We start from the raw sequence: 17,075 nt of genomic DNA, 5'->3' as shown, positions 1-17,075 counted from the left end.
CTTAAATTACCCTTGCAGAACAAGTACTTGCTGGAGACAAGGTCAAATATCCACCTACATGCCAAAAGCTGTATCGCAATTTCATCACAATGATGGTACAATTATTTTAAGAGATGAGGCACCTCACACATATCTTATTCATCTAAACTTCTCCAAACTGGATTAAAAATCAATTCTGCTTATCCACACAGCTGTAGGGGGTGTAGAAGCTCTAGTAACAATTAAAAATTAAAATACTTTTACACCTTTTAAAAATGTGTAATAAAACACTTCAAAAATCACAAAAAATTCCCTCTTCTGTCTTCTTCTGCAGTTCCTCAAACTCAAGGCTCTGGAAGAAACTACTTTAGTATCAACCAGTAATGATACAGATGGTGCTTGATGGAGCAGGTGGATGGTTAGCAATATTGTACTCTGCTTCCACTTTTTATGCTTGCCCTTGGAGGCACTTCTCCCAGAGTTTAAGGTGCCTAAAGTAGACAGTTTGTGTCTCCAATTCCTGAAGGTTAAAAATCACTGCAAGCTTGGTTAATAAGATTTGTGCTGGGACATAGTAAGCATATGTTTGAAGACCATAATTAATTAAATGCAAAACTGAAATACAGGTAAATTTTGGCTTGTCTGTGTTCACTTACAATAGTTACCATGTGATAAGAGCTACAAGCAGTCCCCGGGCTACGAATGAGTTCCGTTCCTGAGTCTGTCTTTAAGTCGGATTTGTACACAAGTCGAAACAAGTACATCCAGTATTATTTAGCATCAGTTAGTCAAACGTTTGTCTTAATTTATAGTATATATTTTACCATTCTATGCACATAGAACACTTAAGAAACATATGTATTCCAGTAATTAAATCACTGTGTTGCTTAGTAATAATTGTCGCTTTCATCGGGGCATATTCTCACTTTATCCTTTAAAATTGTTCCGATCGTTGGCCGACTATAGCCTAACGCTTTTCTAATGACCGACGGTGTTTCACCTCTTTCCGATCACTTTATTATATCCACTTTATCTTTTGTAATTTATTTTTTTATTGAAGTTCATCAAACAAACATTTCCATAAGATGTATTTCAGACATTGTACATATATATCAAATCATATATGTCACAAATCTCCACATAGTATTTATCTGAGGTATACACTTATAGAAAAGAGTGGAGAGAAAAAACAAGCAAAAGGAAAAAACTATGTACAAGTATGGAGTGATCTTTTTTTAAAACATATTCATTGATCTGTGAGAATAAAATCAGGCCTATAAGGTATTATGTAGTGAAACCATTTTTCCCAGTATGAATCAAATTGTTCCAGCTTATGATTAACAGATGCTGTTATCATCTCCATTTTATAAATGTCCATTGTAATTTCCATCCATGTATTTAAAGTTGGGCTTTCCTGTGATAACCATTTCCTAGTAAGAGTCTTTTTACCAGCCACCAACAGTATATTCATTAAATATTTATCTCTTTTCAACCATTCTTGAGGTATATATCCAAAATATATGGCCTTACTCTCTAAGGCTATTTCACATTTAAAGATGTCTTGTAGGGCATTGTGTATCCCCCTCCAATTGTCTTTGATAACAGGGCAGTCCCAAAAAATATGATAATGATTTGTATTTTGATTTCCACAATTTCTCCAGCAAACAGGGAGGTTACTATCATAATGGGATTTCTGAGAGGGTGTAATAAAATATCTTATCAAGTTTTTCCATCCAAACTCCCTCCATTTCTGTGAACTGGTACACTTCCATTGATACCTCCATATTATTGTCCATTCTTCCTCAGATATAATTATCCCTCCTTCCTTCTCCCATTTTGTTTTAATGTATGAAGTCGAATGTGTTTTAAGATTTGACAACCCCTTATACATACTTGAAATGATTCTACTACCGTTATCTGAATTATATGCTTTTCTAAATAGCTCTATCAAGCATGTACTTGCCTTGGTTACATTTTTAAGCGTCTTATCAACATATTGTCACATCTGTAAATATCGATAAAAATCTTGTTTTTCTAATAAGTGTTTCTCTTTAAGCATTTCAAAACTGAACAATGTTCCTTCTTTCATTATGTTGCAAAGAACTGTTATTCCTTTAGCTGTCCAGTCCTTAAATCTAGCATCCAATTTATTTGGTGTAAAATCCAAGTCATATGCACACCATTTAAGAATTGCAGTATCTCCCTCTAGATTATATTCTTTTATACTTGGTAGTGTGGAGGAGCAGAGGGATCTGGGGGTACATGTCCACAGATCCATGAAAGTTGCCTCACAGGTAGATAGGGTAGTTAAGAAAGCTTATGGGGTGTTAGCTTTCATAAGTCGAGGGATAGAGTTTAAGAGACGCGATGTAATGATGCAGCTCTATAAAACTCTAGTTAGGACACACTTGGAGTACCGCGTCCAGTTCTGGTCGCCTCACTATAGGAAGGATGTGGAAGCACTGGAAAGAGTACAGAGGAGATCTACCAGGATGCTGCCTGGTTTAGAGAGTATGGATTATGATCAACGATTAAGGGAGCTAGGGCTTTACTCTTTGGAGAGAAGGAGGATGAGAGGAAACATGATAGAGGTGTACAAGATATTAAAAGGAATAGACAGAGTGGACAGCCAGCACCTCTTCCCCAGGGCACCACTGCTCAGTACAAGAGGACATGGCTTTAAGGTAAGGGGAGGGAAGTTCAAGGGGGATATTAGAGGAAGGTTTTTCACTCAGAGAGTGGTTGGTGCATGGAATGCACTGCCTGAGTCAGTGGTGGAGGCAGATACACTAGTGAAGTTTAAGAGACTGTTAGACAGGTACATGGAGGAATTTAAGGTGGGGATTATATGGGAGGCAGGGTTTGAGGGTCGGCACAACATTGTGGGCCAAAGGGCCTGTAATGTGCTGTACTATTCTATGTTCTATAGTAGTTTTCCATATTTTAAAGAGTCAATTTCACCCATGGGTCATCAATAGTATTTATGTACCTTTGCAGGTTATTGTCAGCCAAAATTGCTTGTATGGGGATGGGAAGTAGCCGCTCCTCAATGTTCTTCCATTGAGCGTCATATGATGGGTTACACCAACATATCACAGCTCTCAACTGTGCTGCAAAATAAAAATCTCTAAGAGAAGGTAGGCCCCATCCCACCTTTTCCTTTGCTAATTGCAAAGTTTTGAGACGAACTCTAGGCCTTTTACCCTGCCAAATATACCTTGATAACAACTTGTTCCATTTATTATTGAATTGATTTTGATTAATCTCTATTGGTAGGGTCTGAAAGAGATATAACAGTCTGGGCAGTATATTCATTTTAATAGACTCAATCCTTGAACTGAGACTGAAAAAAGGGATCAGGTTCCATCTCGCCATATCTTCTTTAATTTTTTTTATATAAAGGCTGATAATTTTGCCAAATCTTTTGGCATAATGATGCCCAAATATTTGAAAGACTCTGTTTGCCATGCCCAGGGATATCTACTTTCAATTTCTCTTGGTGGGCTATAGTAATATGAAAGTAATTGGGTTTTACCTATGTTGATCTTGTATCCTGATAATTGACCATATTGTTTAAAGGATTTCATCAATTTAGGTAAAGAGTATGTTGATTGTCCTAGATAGATTAAAATGTCATCCACGTAACAAGCCAATTTATGCTCTGTCCCTTTAATAGTAATTCCCCTGATATCTTCATTTTGTCTGATGTATTAAGCTGATGGTTCCAGATATAATGCGAAGAGTAGTGGTGACCATGCACAACCCTGTCTCGTGCCCCTTTCTAGGGTAAGACTATTTGATAAATATCCAGTGATTTTAATCCTAGCAGTGGGGTTGTCATATAGTGCCTGTATAGTTTTAATAATTGTGTCTTGGAAACCAAATCTATGTAAAACTCTGTAAAGAAAATTCCAATTAACCAAATCAAATGCCTTTTCAGCATCCTCGCTTATCACTATTGCTTTGATTTTATTTTTTTGTATATGATCCATAATGTGAAGCGTCCTTAGTATATTGTCTTGTGTTTGGCGTTGTCGTATAAAACCTGTCTGATCATTACGTACCAGTATGGGTAGAAACTCCTCTAATCGTTTGGCCATGATAAAGGCAAATACTCTATAATCTACATTAAGAACGGATATTGGTCTAAATGACCTGCATTCCATTTTATCCTTGCCTTCTTTCTGTATATCTGAGATTATCGCTTATTTCTACTTCATTTTCAATCACGATCGCTTCCCGTCAATGGAACAGAAACACTGCGGGCGGCGGGTCCCGAGCTCCACCGGCTCTCGAGGTCCGCTGGGTCCTAAGGACCACCGCACTGAGAGAGGTTAAATGGGACAAGTGGGGGCTGTGCTGGGTTTAGGTATTTGATCCTCCACAATATTCTGCGTGGGAATTTAAACTGGAGGTGGCAGTGGGTTTTTTTTAACAATGTCGAGTTGCAAGCTCGACATCAACCTGGCACGGGAGTCACTGGATCAACATCAACCCAGCACAGGAGCGGTCTATCACTGGATCAAACTCGGGAACCTCTGTTCTCCAGCCCGGCGCTGATCTCACTGCGCCACCAGCCAACTGGAATGGGGGGGGGGGGAGCGGCTGGGGTCAGGGAGAATCTTGCTGAGAAAAATATAAGCCAAATACAAAGTTACACACTCAACACAGTGTCTACGGCAAGGACTTAAAATGGCAGACGGCATCGTCAGCTGACTTAAAATGGCGGACGGCATTCTCCTTCTTCGGTTCGTAAATACAAGTTGCCCGCAAGTCAGACGTTCATAACTCGGGGACTACCTGTACTACGTTTTCTATGTTTTCCATGGACTTTGGTTGTTGGGTGATTTGAGGAAAAGTTACATAGTGGGTTACTGGATACTTACTTGAAGACCAATGAGTTAACAACATGATACACAGTGTGCAAATGTGCTATACACAAAGCACAAATATGACGCAATTCAAAGACCGAGATTCAATTATCCTGTTCTGAAGTGCAAATAAAAATTGAACAATTTTCCATTGAAGATGCAGTATCAAGATCAATGGCACAACCCTCACTCAACACTAGTCTGCATTGAAAAAGGATCTGTAATAAATTAAATAGCTAGAATCATAGTGGATCTCACATAAGACACTTCATGATGTGCTATTCAGGGGAAATAAGTTTTTGAGTGCAACCAAAGCCTTCCTCTTTGATTGGTGTAGAAAGCCTTTGTGAAGGTCACAAAATAAAGTCAGAGAGGTGGATATACTCCCCCCTGAATTTTCTCTTCGGAGTCCAAATTATGAATCAGGGAGAAACTTTTTAGTCACCAGAAGGAGAATTCTTAACAAAATGTTCAAAGTGGCAGGCTGAAGGGATATCTTCCTGTAATTACTTCATTCAGATTGGTTTCTTTCTCAAAAATGGTTATGATTACAGTATCTGCGATGTTATGACATTCTCTCCTTATTCCAGATTCAGACAGAAGAGACTAGGTTGTGAATTTAAAGCAGAATTATTTTACCATTCCATTAATCAGCATTGTGTATGATATAGACTAGAGGTATTCTTGCTTTTGAGTTCAATCTCGTTAGGCTAGACCAGTGTCAAGATTGTCACAAAAAGTTTGCTTATGGGATAGAGTCAAGGAACATTAAAGAAATTCTTGTTTAGTGTGGTTTTTCATAGGAAGTGATGATCCACCCTCAAACTCTCTTTTGTTGTTACTGATATGGGGGTGGGGTGGGGTGGTCCTTGTGTATGTGCTATAGATAACCTTAACAGGGCTTGATGGTCTTCACTGAGTTGCTGGATATTCTGCACTCTAACCACCTACCTCCTGGACAGGCTATCATTATCGAACTTGAGCCTTTAGATAGCTGTACACAATGTTTTTAAACGTGCCCACCCCCACCCCCCGAAACATGGTCTCCCCATTGAAGAGCACTTGTGTTTAAGGTTAATTTACTCCAGAAATTCTCTTCAAATCAACCTGAGTATCTATTCATGGGTGTTAGTTATACTGAACTGCTGACAGGAATTGCAACACTCTGGCTCCGACATACTCAGATGAGGAAGGGGGAAGTGCCATTATATGTGGTGCTGACAAGCTTGATTTTCCTGCAGGGTCACTGAATTCTAAAACAATGATTGTTCTGTAATGTTGTGATTGCTGCAGTGGCTAGGATGATGGAAATGATGTATTACGAACGGTCAGTCCAATAGGTTAGCTTTTCCTATTCCTTCCTTGCCTCTTCACAGAAAGTTATCCTTACCAACACTGGTATAGAAGCCCTCAAGGATTAGTCTGTTACTGGGACTCAAATTTGGAGCAAATTCAATGGTCATCCATTTCTTTTGGTGCTATGGTGGATGTTCTGATTACTACAGCCATCTTGATTCCATCTTAAAGAAAAATGATACTAACTTATCCTACAAGGTAAACGGCTGAAACACAATGCTAATTTCATCTGTGCTGGAAAAAATGAACACTTAACGTAAGAATTAGAATTAGTATGCCACTTCATTCACTGACCTGTTTCACCTCCACACAGATCATGGCTAACTTTCTACAACTCTCACATATCAGATAGAGATGCAACTGGTCAGGATGCTCTCAATGGTTCTCCTGTAAAATGCAGTTAAGATGGTGGGGGGGGGGGGGTGAACTTTGCTTGCCCCTATCTTCTTAGGAAGTGGAGGCACTGCTGTGCTTTCTTTTTCAAGGAGGTGATATTAAGGGACCAGGTAAGGTCATCCGTGATGAGAGCTCCCAGGAGCTTGGTGCATTCAAGTCTGTTTACAGGGGAGTCATGTTTTCGCAGATGGGATGGTTTGTCTGCACAATGATTTGGCTGTCTTCTCCACGTTCATGCTTAGGTACGCCAATCTACCAGCCAGTCCACTTCCTCTCTATACTCCCATCTCGTCATCATTCTTGATAAGGCCAACCAGTTGTGTCATCCACAAACTTGATGGCACGGTTTGAGCTAGATCCTGCGACACAGTCGTGTATCAGCAGTGGGCTGAGCACATAGCCTTGAGGAGCGCCAGTGTTCAGCATAATAGAATGAGAGACATTACCACCCAAATGGACTGAATGTGGCCTTAATGTTAAAAAGTCCAGTATCCAACTGCAGAGGGAGGTTTTGAAACCTTGTGAGGACAGCTTTCCCACCAGTTTCTCGGGTATGATTGTGTTGAATGCTGAACTGAAGTCTATAAACAGCTGTCTGACATAAGAGACCCTATTTTCCAGATGGGACAGGACAGAACAGAGAGCAGAAGCTATTGCATCATCAGTGCATCAATTTGAGCAATAAACAAACTGGAAAGGATCCAGTGTAGCTGGGAGAAAGGCTTTAATATGCTCCATAACCAGCCACACAAAGCATTTCATAATAGTTGATGTTAACGTCATCGGATGATAGTCATTTAGACAGGTTACTGTCACCTTCTTTGGCACTGGAATGATAGTTACCACCTTGAAAATGGAGGGAACAATGTACTGTTCCACAAAGATGTTGAATATATCTGTCAGTTGGATTGTGCAGTCTTTCAGAACCTGACCTGTGGCTTGATGTGGATTGGATGGGCCTTTTTCTGTTCTGTACTTTTCTGTGACTTTCTACCACAACTATTTACCTGCTCTATACCCGCAACCATCCTCCTAATATCCAGAACGCCATCAATATGTTTTGAATGAACTCATGATCAAGCCCACACAATCCTAGGGTTAAGCATTCCAAAGATCTCTTATCCTCTGAGTGAAGACATTTATCCACAATCAATCCAAAACAGTGATACAACAGGTGGTGAAAGCTGGAGCACAAAAACTGCTGGAGGATTTCAATGGAGATGGCAGCATTGATGGAGAGAAAAGGACACCTGACAACCTTCAGCAAGACTTCAAGGATCTTAGCCCATAGAGTCCACTGCCCAGTTCCCTCCATGGATGCTGGTTAGTCTGTCAATTTCTTCCAGTTTTTTAAAATCTTAAATGGCCTTAGTTTAATTTAAGACTGACCCCTGGTTCACGATGGCAAAACATTACTCCTCCATCCTTTCTGTTGAACCCTGTTAGAAATTTATAAGCTTCAACAACATTACCTCACATTCAACACTCTAGTGCAGGAGTTCCCAACCTTTTTTATGCCATGGATCAATACCATTAAGTAAGGTATTACAGGACCCCTGGTTGGGAACCACTGTTCTAGAGAATATAGACCCAAACATTCCAGAAATCCACACATTTCAATCCTTGCTGCACTCCTTCTGTGGCAGGTATGTAACCTTTCAGGAAAATAAATCAAAACTGAAAACAAGACTTTTTGTGAGGTCTCATCAAGGCTTCATCTCATACAATAATCCTTCTTCCAGTATTCAAAATTTCTTCTGATGAGACTAATATATCAGTTGCTTTTCCAGCTGCTGTCTGCACCTTTCAGTGTGCAAGAAAGTGTACAAGGATATTTCCCAATCAGTAAAGTCTGTTTTTCTTTTCTGTAATTGTTAACCTTTCATTTTTTTGCAGTAATACTTCATCTACCATGTTGACATCCAATCATTTAGCATGTCTATATCCCACTGAAGACTCTCTGTATCCATTTCACGACTCATAACACCATTTTGTTTTGTATCTATCAGTAAAGATAGAAAGATGACTTTGTCCATTAATCAATTCTGAACATCTTTCTTAATAGATAAAGGTTTCTTGCTGTTGCCTTAGATTTCTCCACTTGCGCTAAATGCTTCATTGAAGTACAATGGATATAACTAAATATGCTTCTAATTATAATTTGGGATACACATTCACCAACCATTGTCATTTGGCAGTACAGCTCTACTTCATTTGTAATCACTTGTGGTATTTATTTCTATGCGTGCATTTTAAACATGCTTATGTTTCTTCCTCCACATATTTTTTTTAATCTGAGAAGTAGCACATTTCTATCCACTGACTACATTATCATAATCTGATACCATACTTAATATGTCTTCCATGCATTCCACATTAAATAGTTTTGGCTAATTATTTCTAAGCATTCAAACCAGGTAGTTGGACAAGGAATGAGCATATCAGCTTAAGAGAAACCATTTTTGGCATGTTCTGCAATAATTCTTCCCATTAGTGCTCAATGAGTACCGGTAATATGCTGTTTTAATAGGTTTGCCTTAGTTTTGTTTTCAGTCAGGACATGTGAATGTAGCCCAAAGACTGTTTAATATCATTTATGCAGTGCTGAAAGCCTGTTTTCCACATGGATTATATTGGCATTTATACCTGATGAAGTGTAAAAGACAGGGGTTTGGCTCCATTGAACAAACACTATGCAAAAATACAAGATTCTACATTTACCTGTTTGCAACTGATCCAAGAGTACCTGACAGCATCACTAAATGATTCTAAAGGAAAGAGTTAGCTTTGAATTAAAGCATTATACTGGTGGGCTATCAGCTGACCAAATTTAATTCAGATTCCATGTCAGTTGCACCAATATCAACATGTGTCAATGTATGAAACTACTGTGATGAAACATTTTTTTACATTTTTAAAATGTAAAGAACATTTTACTGTCAAGAACATTTTTACATTCTTGACAGCAAGCATCAGTTCTATTCAGGAAGGAGATGGAGAGCTTAGTGACAAAACAAAACAGCTTGTCATTGACTTCACGAAGAGGGCACTGCAGATGCTCCTCTCTACATCAACAGTGTTGAGGTTGAGAGCTTCAAGTTCCTGGGAGTGGACATCATCAATAACATGTCCTTGTCATGACCAATAAAGCTTACCAACACCTCTGCTTCTTGAGGAGGATAAAGAAATATGGCATGTGCCTGTCAATCCTTAATGTTTTATTGAGGCACCATAGAAAGCATTTTATTTGAATACATAATTTTTATTTGAATGTCTGGCAAATGCCCTGCACATGACTGCAACAACCTAGAGAGTTATGGACACATCATGGAAATCTGCCACTTCTCTATTCTTCTCACACCTCAGTAAAGCAGCCAGCATAATCAAGAACCCCACTCACCCCAGACATTCTCTCTTCTCCCCTCTCATTGGGCAGAAGAAACAAAAAGCTGAAAGCACATACCACCAGGCTCAAGAACAGCTTCTATCCTGCTGTAAACAGACTCTTGAACAGAACTCTTGTATAATAAGATGGACTCTTGACCTCCAATCTACCTCATTACGATCTTGCACTTTGTTTACCTGTAGCATATTTTCAATACAGGTTCTACATTTTATTCTGCATTGTTATTGTTTTACCTTGTTCTACCTCAAAGTACGGTGTAATGATTTTGATCTGTAGGAATAGTATGCAAGACAAGCCTTTTCACTATATCTTAGTACATATGGCAATAATAAACAAAATCATTACAGTTTAGAATCATGATAACTCACCATGGTGAGAGGCTTGTTGATCCACTCCTCTAATCTAAGCTCACTGTGTATTTTCTTGAGATTCATGTTTCATTTATTGATTAAATTTAAGTAAAATCTTGGATCATTAATTGACAGAATTAACCTATGTTTCAAAATCATCCTTCCTACATTTCTTCATTGATGGTCTTTGCCTTAAGCTCTCTGGAAAAATTAGCACTTCACCTGTTAATTTTTCCTCCAAGAGGACCACAAATTTGTCATGGTTTGGGAGCTTGTGTGCTTCAATGACCTGGAAAGCTACATTGACTCAAGTCAGGGCTTTATGCTTTAGCTCTTGATAGGTCACCCATGGCAAACAGTTCAAAGGGTAGAGGCCAGGGCTAACAACACTGACCGGCAAAACAAAACTGTTACGGAAACAACATCGAAAGATCCTTCCACATCTGAGTGCGACAGTATTCCTGTGTCTCCACTTGCATGACTTTCAGTAGTGAAAATCAGGAGGAAGTTACTGACGTGATGAAGGAAGCCCTGAACACCGCAAGAGATGAAGGACCTTCATTATTGCACTAAATGCCAGCAGCATAATGGGCAGTAATTAAGTTGTTAATTCTACTACAGGACATCCTCGAGTTACTAACACCTGACTTATGAACATGTTGTAGACATGCTGTGCAGCTGGTGGTGGGACTGGGGTGTTTCCACATACCACTAGCCCAAACAACTATATAAACATTAAGATAGATTTATAATATAATTTAAACATTAGAATGGTCAATTTCTGCATTCAAAACCCTGTAAATTACTGAAAGCTCCCTTTTCTACTCTGTATGGGATCCACACCAGATAACTATGCTCCATGCAACACTCTGCATCTAACTCTGCTCCTTTCTTCTCCACAATCTCACCTTAGTTTTACTTAATTACATCAACACCATTCACTATCAATTCTACATGCAGTACTAAATTTCACACTGTAAAATATTTTGGTTAAGTAAAGTTTATTGTTTTCTTTAATTCCAGTCTTTTCAAATATGTCCAATTTTTCCAGTCTTCCAGACATCTTCTCAAGAACTACATAATTTAAACCATTTGTAATTATCTCAGTAACTTATTCAGTAATTTGTTATTATCTCAGTAACTTACTATCTCAGTAAGACCAATAATGAGTACTTTTTCTACAGAAAGGAGACCCAGTGTGTTCAAACCTCCTGAATTATAATAACCTAAGAATTCTGGTAACACTACAGCAAATTTGCTTTGAATCTTCTAAAATATCTGCAAATCTTTTCTCTAATATGGTAGTCCAAACTATTTGTAATACTCAGTGAAATTAAACTAAAGCTTTATCTATATTTAAAATAACAGCAAGAATCTAAGCAAAATTGGGATTTTGTACATCACATACCTTATAATTTCTTACAAGAGGAGATTATTCTCCCCATCAAGTCCCTTTCTCTCCTCGTGGAGTAAGTCCACTAATCTTACTTCCATTTAAGGAAATTTGATACATCACCAAAGGTTCTTGCCAAGTTCCTACAAACGCACAGTGGAGACCATTCTGACTGATTGTATTAAAGCCAGGAATTGAACCTCTATTGCACACAACCGCAAGAGGCTGCAAAGGGTTGTAGACTCAGATTGTTCCATCGCAGACACAATCCTCCCTGCCATTAAGGACATCACCAAGAGAGGGTACCTCAAGAAAACAGCACCTATCATTAAAGACCAGGACATGTCCTCTTTGTGTTATAACCATCAGGAAGAAGGTAGTAGGGGAACCTGAAGACCAACACTTGAGTTTTAGAAACAGCTTCTACCCCTCTAACATCAGATTTCTGAATACTGTAGTCCATGAACTCATGAATACAAATCATTATTCATCTTTTTTCACTATTTGGTTTTGTAACATAATTAAATGTCTTGAACTATATTGCTGCTGCAAAACAAATTTCATTATACTTGTCAGTCTAATTATTGTAATATTTGTATTATTCAGCCTCTTGAAAGTAGTGTTAATATGTCAGCACGTTTTTTTTGGTTTGAATTTTTAACCTATTAAGAGAATGATGAATGGCTTTATACCTCAATGCATACTATCATGTTTGCTCAAGAAAACAACATTACAACCAAGTTTCAGCAAAATAACTAAGTGAAGACATTCTACTTATTCATTTTGAAATTATTCATTTCATAGTTAAAATAAACTGCTTTCCCCATCCCAAATAAAATCCACACCACTTTGTAAGCAAGTGAAAGGGTATTTTCCAGATGCTGGGTTTGCTATGGTTTACTGAAAAGTAACATTCATTGATATTTTACAGACCCAATGCTCTCATTTTATTAATGATTGTTTATCCAATTAATAACAGTATTTTTACTAAAATTATTCTAGTGTATAAATATTAAAAAGCACTTAAATCAGTCTTCATGCCTCACTGTCGATCAATTTTACATAGCTTGCTAATGAAGGAAGGAGCAGAGTCTGGAGTTTAATTAAGACAAGTACGAGGCATTGCATTTTAGAAACTCAAATCCAGGTAGGACTTCCACAGTGAATGGCACGGCCATAGGGAATGTTGCAGAGAAAGGTACTTTGGCATACCTAAACATGGTTCATTGACAGGAAAGAGAAGGGTTTTCTTCATGCTGGCCTTCATAAATCAGGACACCAAGTACAAAATTTGGAGGTCACAGTGAAATTCTATAACAAGGTTTCTCAACCAGGGCTCCATGGAATCCTAGCGTTCCACGAGAGGTCACTGCAGGTTCTGTGAGAGACCGTGATTAAAAAACTGTTCTTTTGAATTTTGCATGACAAACGATACTAGAACTCTCAGCCCAGTGTGGCAGTGCGCAGTAGGACTGTGTTTATTTGGTTGAGTATATCCTCAGTTTTTGACACAAGATAGAGGAGAGGACAGTACGCTGATGGGAGTGTGAAGTGCGTTTTCTGAGCATTGAATGGACTCGCCTAACTTGGGCTGTGATGTCAGCCTCTCCCTCCTGAATAACTTCACCTTACTCACTGTCGACTCAACTGACTTATGGAAATGAGCAAACTCTACCAATGTAGTAGAAAATTGGAAGGAATTTTTCATTCTAAAGAAAGAACTTCTATGCATCGCAACTCAGCAGCTGGCCTGCCGCTTTGCTTTTGTAGTTAATGTTGCAAAAAGTGGATTGTGTCGGTTAGAAGTGAATTTACTGTGAAGTCTTCGTATTTTTTGCATTTTTTTCCCGTTTAGTTATTTCTTAGGCCTTTGGTTTACAGATTTTAGTAACTTTACTATTCAACGCTGTCAATAAATTTGCATGTGGTAAATAGCATTAATTAAAATCAATTTACAACCTTTATTTAAGTTAAATCTTCTGAGCTTATCATTATAAAAAAAAGTAATCCCGTTTTGGCTTAAGCCAGTTATTTAACAGAAATTTATTATGTTTGCCTTATGATTTTTTAAAAATTTATGAAAGGCAAAGAGAGATTAAATTCAAGAAAGGTAAGCTAAGCTTAACTAGATAGATAGATAGATACTTTATTCATCCCCATGGGGAAATTCAACTTTTTTTCCAATGTCCCATACACTTGTAGCAAAACTAGTTACATACAATACTTAACTCAGTAAAAAATATGATATGCATCTAAATCACTATATCAAAAAGCATTAATAATAGCTTTTAAAAAGTTCTTAAGTCCTGGCGGTAGAATTGTAAAGCCTAATGGCATTGGGGAGTATTGACCTCTTCATCCTGTCTGAGGAGCATTGCATCGATAGTAACCTGTCGCTGAAACTGCTTCTCTTGTCTCTGGATGGTGCTATGTAGAGGATGTTCAGAGTTATCCATAATTGACCGTAGCCTACTCAGCGCCCTTCGCTCAGCTACCGATGTTAAACTCTACCTGTTCCCCCCCCCCCCCAAGAAAGGGTGGCTAAAAATTTACTCACTACTCAAAAGGGCATTGACAATTATTTTTGGATTATTAGATCTATAACTTACTGATCATACTAACGTACCATGAGCTGCAAATATAATCATTTTTACACAGAGGATCCCTGAAACATGAAATTTATTTCAAGATTCCTCCAGGTCAAAAAGGTTAAGAAAAATGCTGTTCTACAATATGCTGGTGAGGCTGCTCCTGCTTAAGTGTGTTTATTTTCTTATTCTGCTATAGAAACAGTGCTATTCAACTGGAAAGAGTGCAGAAACAATTTATAAGGATGCTGCCAGGACCTGCAGGACTGAGTTATAGGGAGAGGTTGTCAGTCTAGAACTATAATCCTCAGACCATACAGTAGGAGATTGAGAGGTGATCTTATAGAGGTTTCAAGATTAAAGAGTACCTATGTCACATGAACATCGAAACATAACAGTGAAATGCGTCATTTTGCATTAATGTCCAAAGATTGTGCTGGGAACAGCAAACAAGTGTCACCATGCTTCCAGTGCCAGCACAGCATGCCCCTAACTCGCTAACCCCAAATGTACATTTCTGAAACATGGGAGAAAACCGGTGCACCCTCACAGACAGCAACACAAAGCATATCTCATTTGGAGATCACTGACCCTGTAAAGTGACTGTGCTAACTGCTTTGCTACCATGCAGTATAATAGCATGAGGGATATAGATAGGATGAATACACTCAGTTTATTCCTGAGAGTTAAGGAATGAAAGTTCTTAAGGTATAGGGTTAAGGAGAGGGGGAAGAGATTTAAGAAGGCTCTTGATGTGCAACTTCTTTTAAAAAAATAAGAATGGTATTTATGTGGAATCACCTATCAGAAGAAATGTTTGAGTCAAATAAAATAACAACTTTTAAAAGACAGTTCTGCAGGTACATGTATTGGAAAGGTTTAGAAGGATATGGGCCAAATGCTGACAAATGGGACTAACTTGGATGGGGCATCTTGATCAGTATGAACAAGTTCAAGACTCATAAAGCAGACTTTTCATTCTAACCAGGTTGTTGGCAACCTGTGCTATACCCTCAAACATTTTATTTCAATTAGCATAGCAGATCTGTCCAATTTCACTCTACATTTTGAACTCAAGAAATAAAATTCCACACTATTCTTTTTTTCAGAAAAATATGCACAAATAGCTTCACAGAACTACTAATCTATCGGCACACGATTTTGCAAATCACTAGTGAAGACCTTTCATTCTATCCAAATGTCCGTATTTCTGAAAAGGTACTTAAGCAGTAGCATAAACGGTTAAATTATGACAGAGCAACTATGGATGATTGCAAACAATAGGTTAGCATTATTTTTTCCACACCCATTTAATATTCAACATTGGCTTTAGGGGAAACTGGAATGGAGATAGATAGGACGAACCTCCCGAATCTTACAATTGCTTATCATAGCTTCCCTGATGCCTTGCAACAAGCTACTTCCGATCATAAAAATGAAATTGCAGCCTCCTGGGCTGCTTGATTCAGTAACACACAAAAAAGCAAATTTAATAGCCATTCATGAAACATTCCCAGGGCGTTACTCAAGTTATTTGCAATTCTAGTGACTCAACTAACACCCCCACAGTTTTCTTGAAGCAGTAACTTTAAAAACAAACCAAGATGCATTTACTAAACAAGGCTGACAGAACAAGTTGAATTTATAGAAACTGGACAGGTATGCTTAACCTCGTTTAACAGGTGCATGGTCACCAGGAATAGAAGATATTTGAGTGGAAGCTGGAAGAAATCCCCATTTTAAGCCGAGGTGGGGAGGGCAAGAACACTAATGAGATCAAGACTGGCAAAGTATGTAGGGACATCAGTCGGTTAAATAACCCATTTCACACTACCCCGCCCCTTCCTTTCCCGTCTCCTCCTCTGTGCATTCATACTCGTGAACACTGACCGTGAACGGTTGTTCGCCGATACTGCCCACTGAGAAACAGCCGTCGCCGGGGTTGACGGCGCCGGTCAGGACCTGGTGAAGATTCATTCTTCACTCTCGATGGCAGCGGATAGCTCGGGAGAGAAGTAGCGGGGTCACCCAGCCGGCTCGTTGTCGGCCCCCGGGCTCATCTCAGGCCAGCAACAGCGGCACTCGTCAGAGGGAGGCCGCCAGGCTCGGTCGACACTCGCACAATTCCGTCTGCGCTTCAGATGCAAGTCTCTCCCTCTTCATCGACCCGACTCACAACCCGCACCCGCCATCTTGCTGACACATCCTACTCTCGCGAGAGGTGACGCAGTTGGAAGTGCTCCTAACTGGAGCTGGCGTTGTTATGGAGACGGAAGGCTGCTGGTGGGAGTTGCAGAGATGGTGATCCTGGAACAAGTGCAGAGGCCGGGAAAGAAGTCGACCAGGAATTATATCCCACTTCCCAATTCCAACGTTGTCAATATGTTCTGAGTGGGGGGGGTTAATTTCCCGGAACTGCTGTCAGCAACCGGAAAAATAACAACCAGCAAGAGTATTTGGAAATAAAAAATAAATTAGAGATTGGGGATCATTGAACCAACGGGGCCAGGGAAGAGTGTATGCCCTGTCCAATTGGTATAAGGAGGGTTGGCCGTAGGGCGGGCAGACGGAGAGAGAAGAGCATGTGATAACATCTTCAGATTTATGTCCGGCTAGAACCTGTTTACTTCACTTGGGACTAGCTGCCTGCTTACAGTCACTTTTGAAGAGCAATGTATGTGTTCTCTCAGTCTCGGGTAGATTTCATCTTGGTAAAGGTTCAGCTGAAATCTTCTG

At 39.1% G+C, this 17,075-nt stretch overlaps 1 protein-coding gene across 3 annotated transcripts in view; it reads right to left on the bottom strand.

Annotated features, from left to right (window-relative positions):
• Positions 1-16,563, bottom strand: part of LOC140740147 (dmX-like protein 1) — a 199,016-nt gene extending 182,453 nt beyond the window's left edge. For all 3 annotated transcript variants that reach the window (XM_073069129.1, XM_073069102.1, XM_073069122.1), the window contains exon 1: positions 16,230-16,563. In XM_073069129.1, the coding sequence (XP_072925230.1) occupies positions 16,230-16,316 (87 nt within the window). In that variant the 5' untranslated portion in view covers positions 16,317-16,563. The remainder of the gene's footprint in view (positions 1-16,229) is intronic.
• Positions 16,564-17,075: the final 512 nt, after the last annotated feature.

Source organism: Hemitrygon akajei, chromosome 2 (genome assembly GCF_048418815.1).
Source record: "Hemitrygon akajei chromosome 2, sHemAka1.3, whole genome shotgun sequence".
NCBI classification, from domain to species: Eukaryota; Metazoa; Chordata; class Chondrichthyes; order Myliobatiformes; family Dasyatidae; genus Hemitrygon; species Hemitrygon akajei.
The sequence above is the reverse complement of the archived record's forward strand: the minus strand, read 5'-3'. Positions and strand labels throughout refer to the sequence as shown.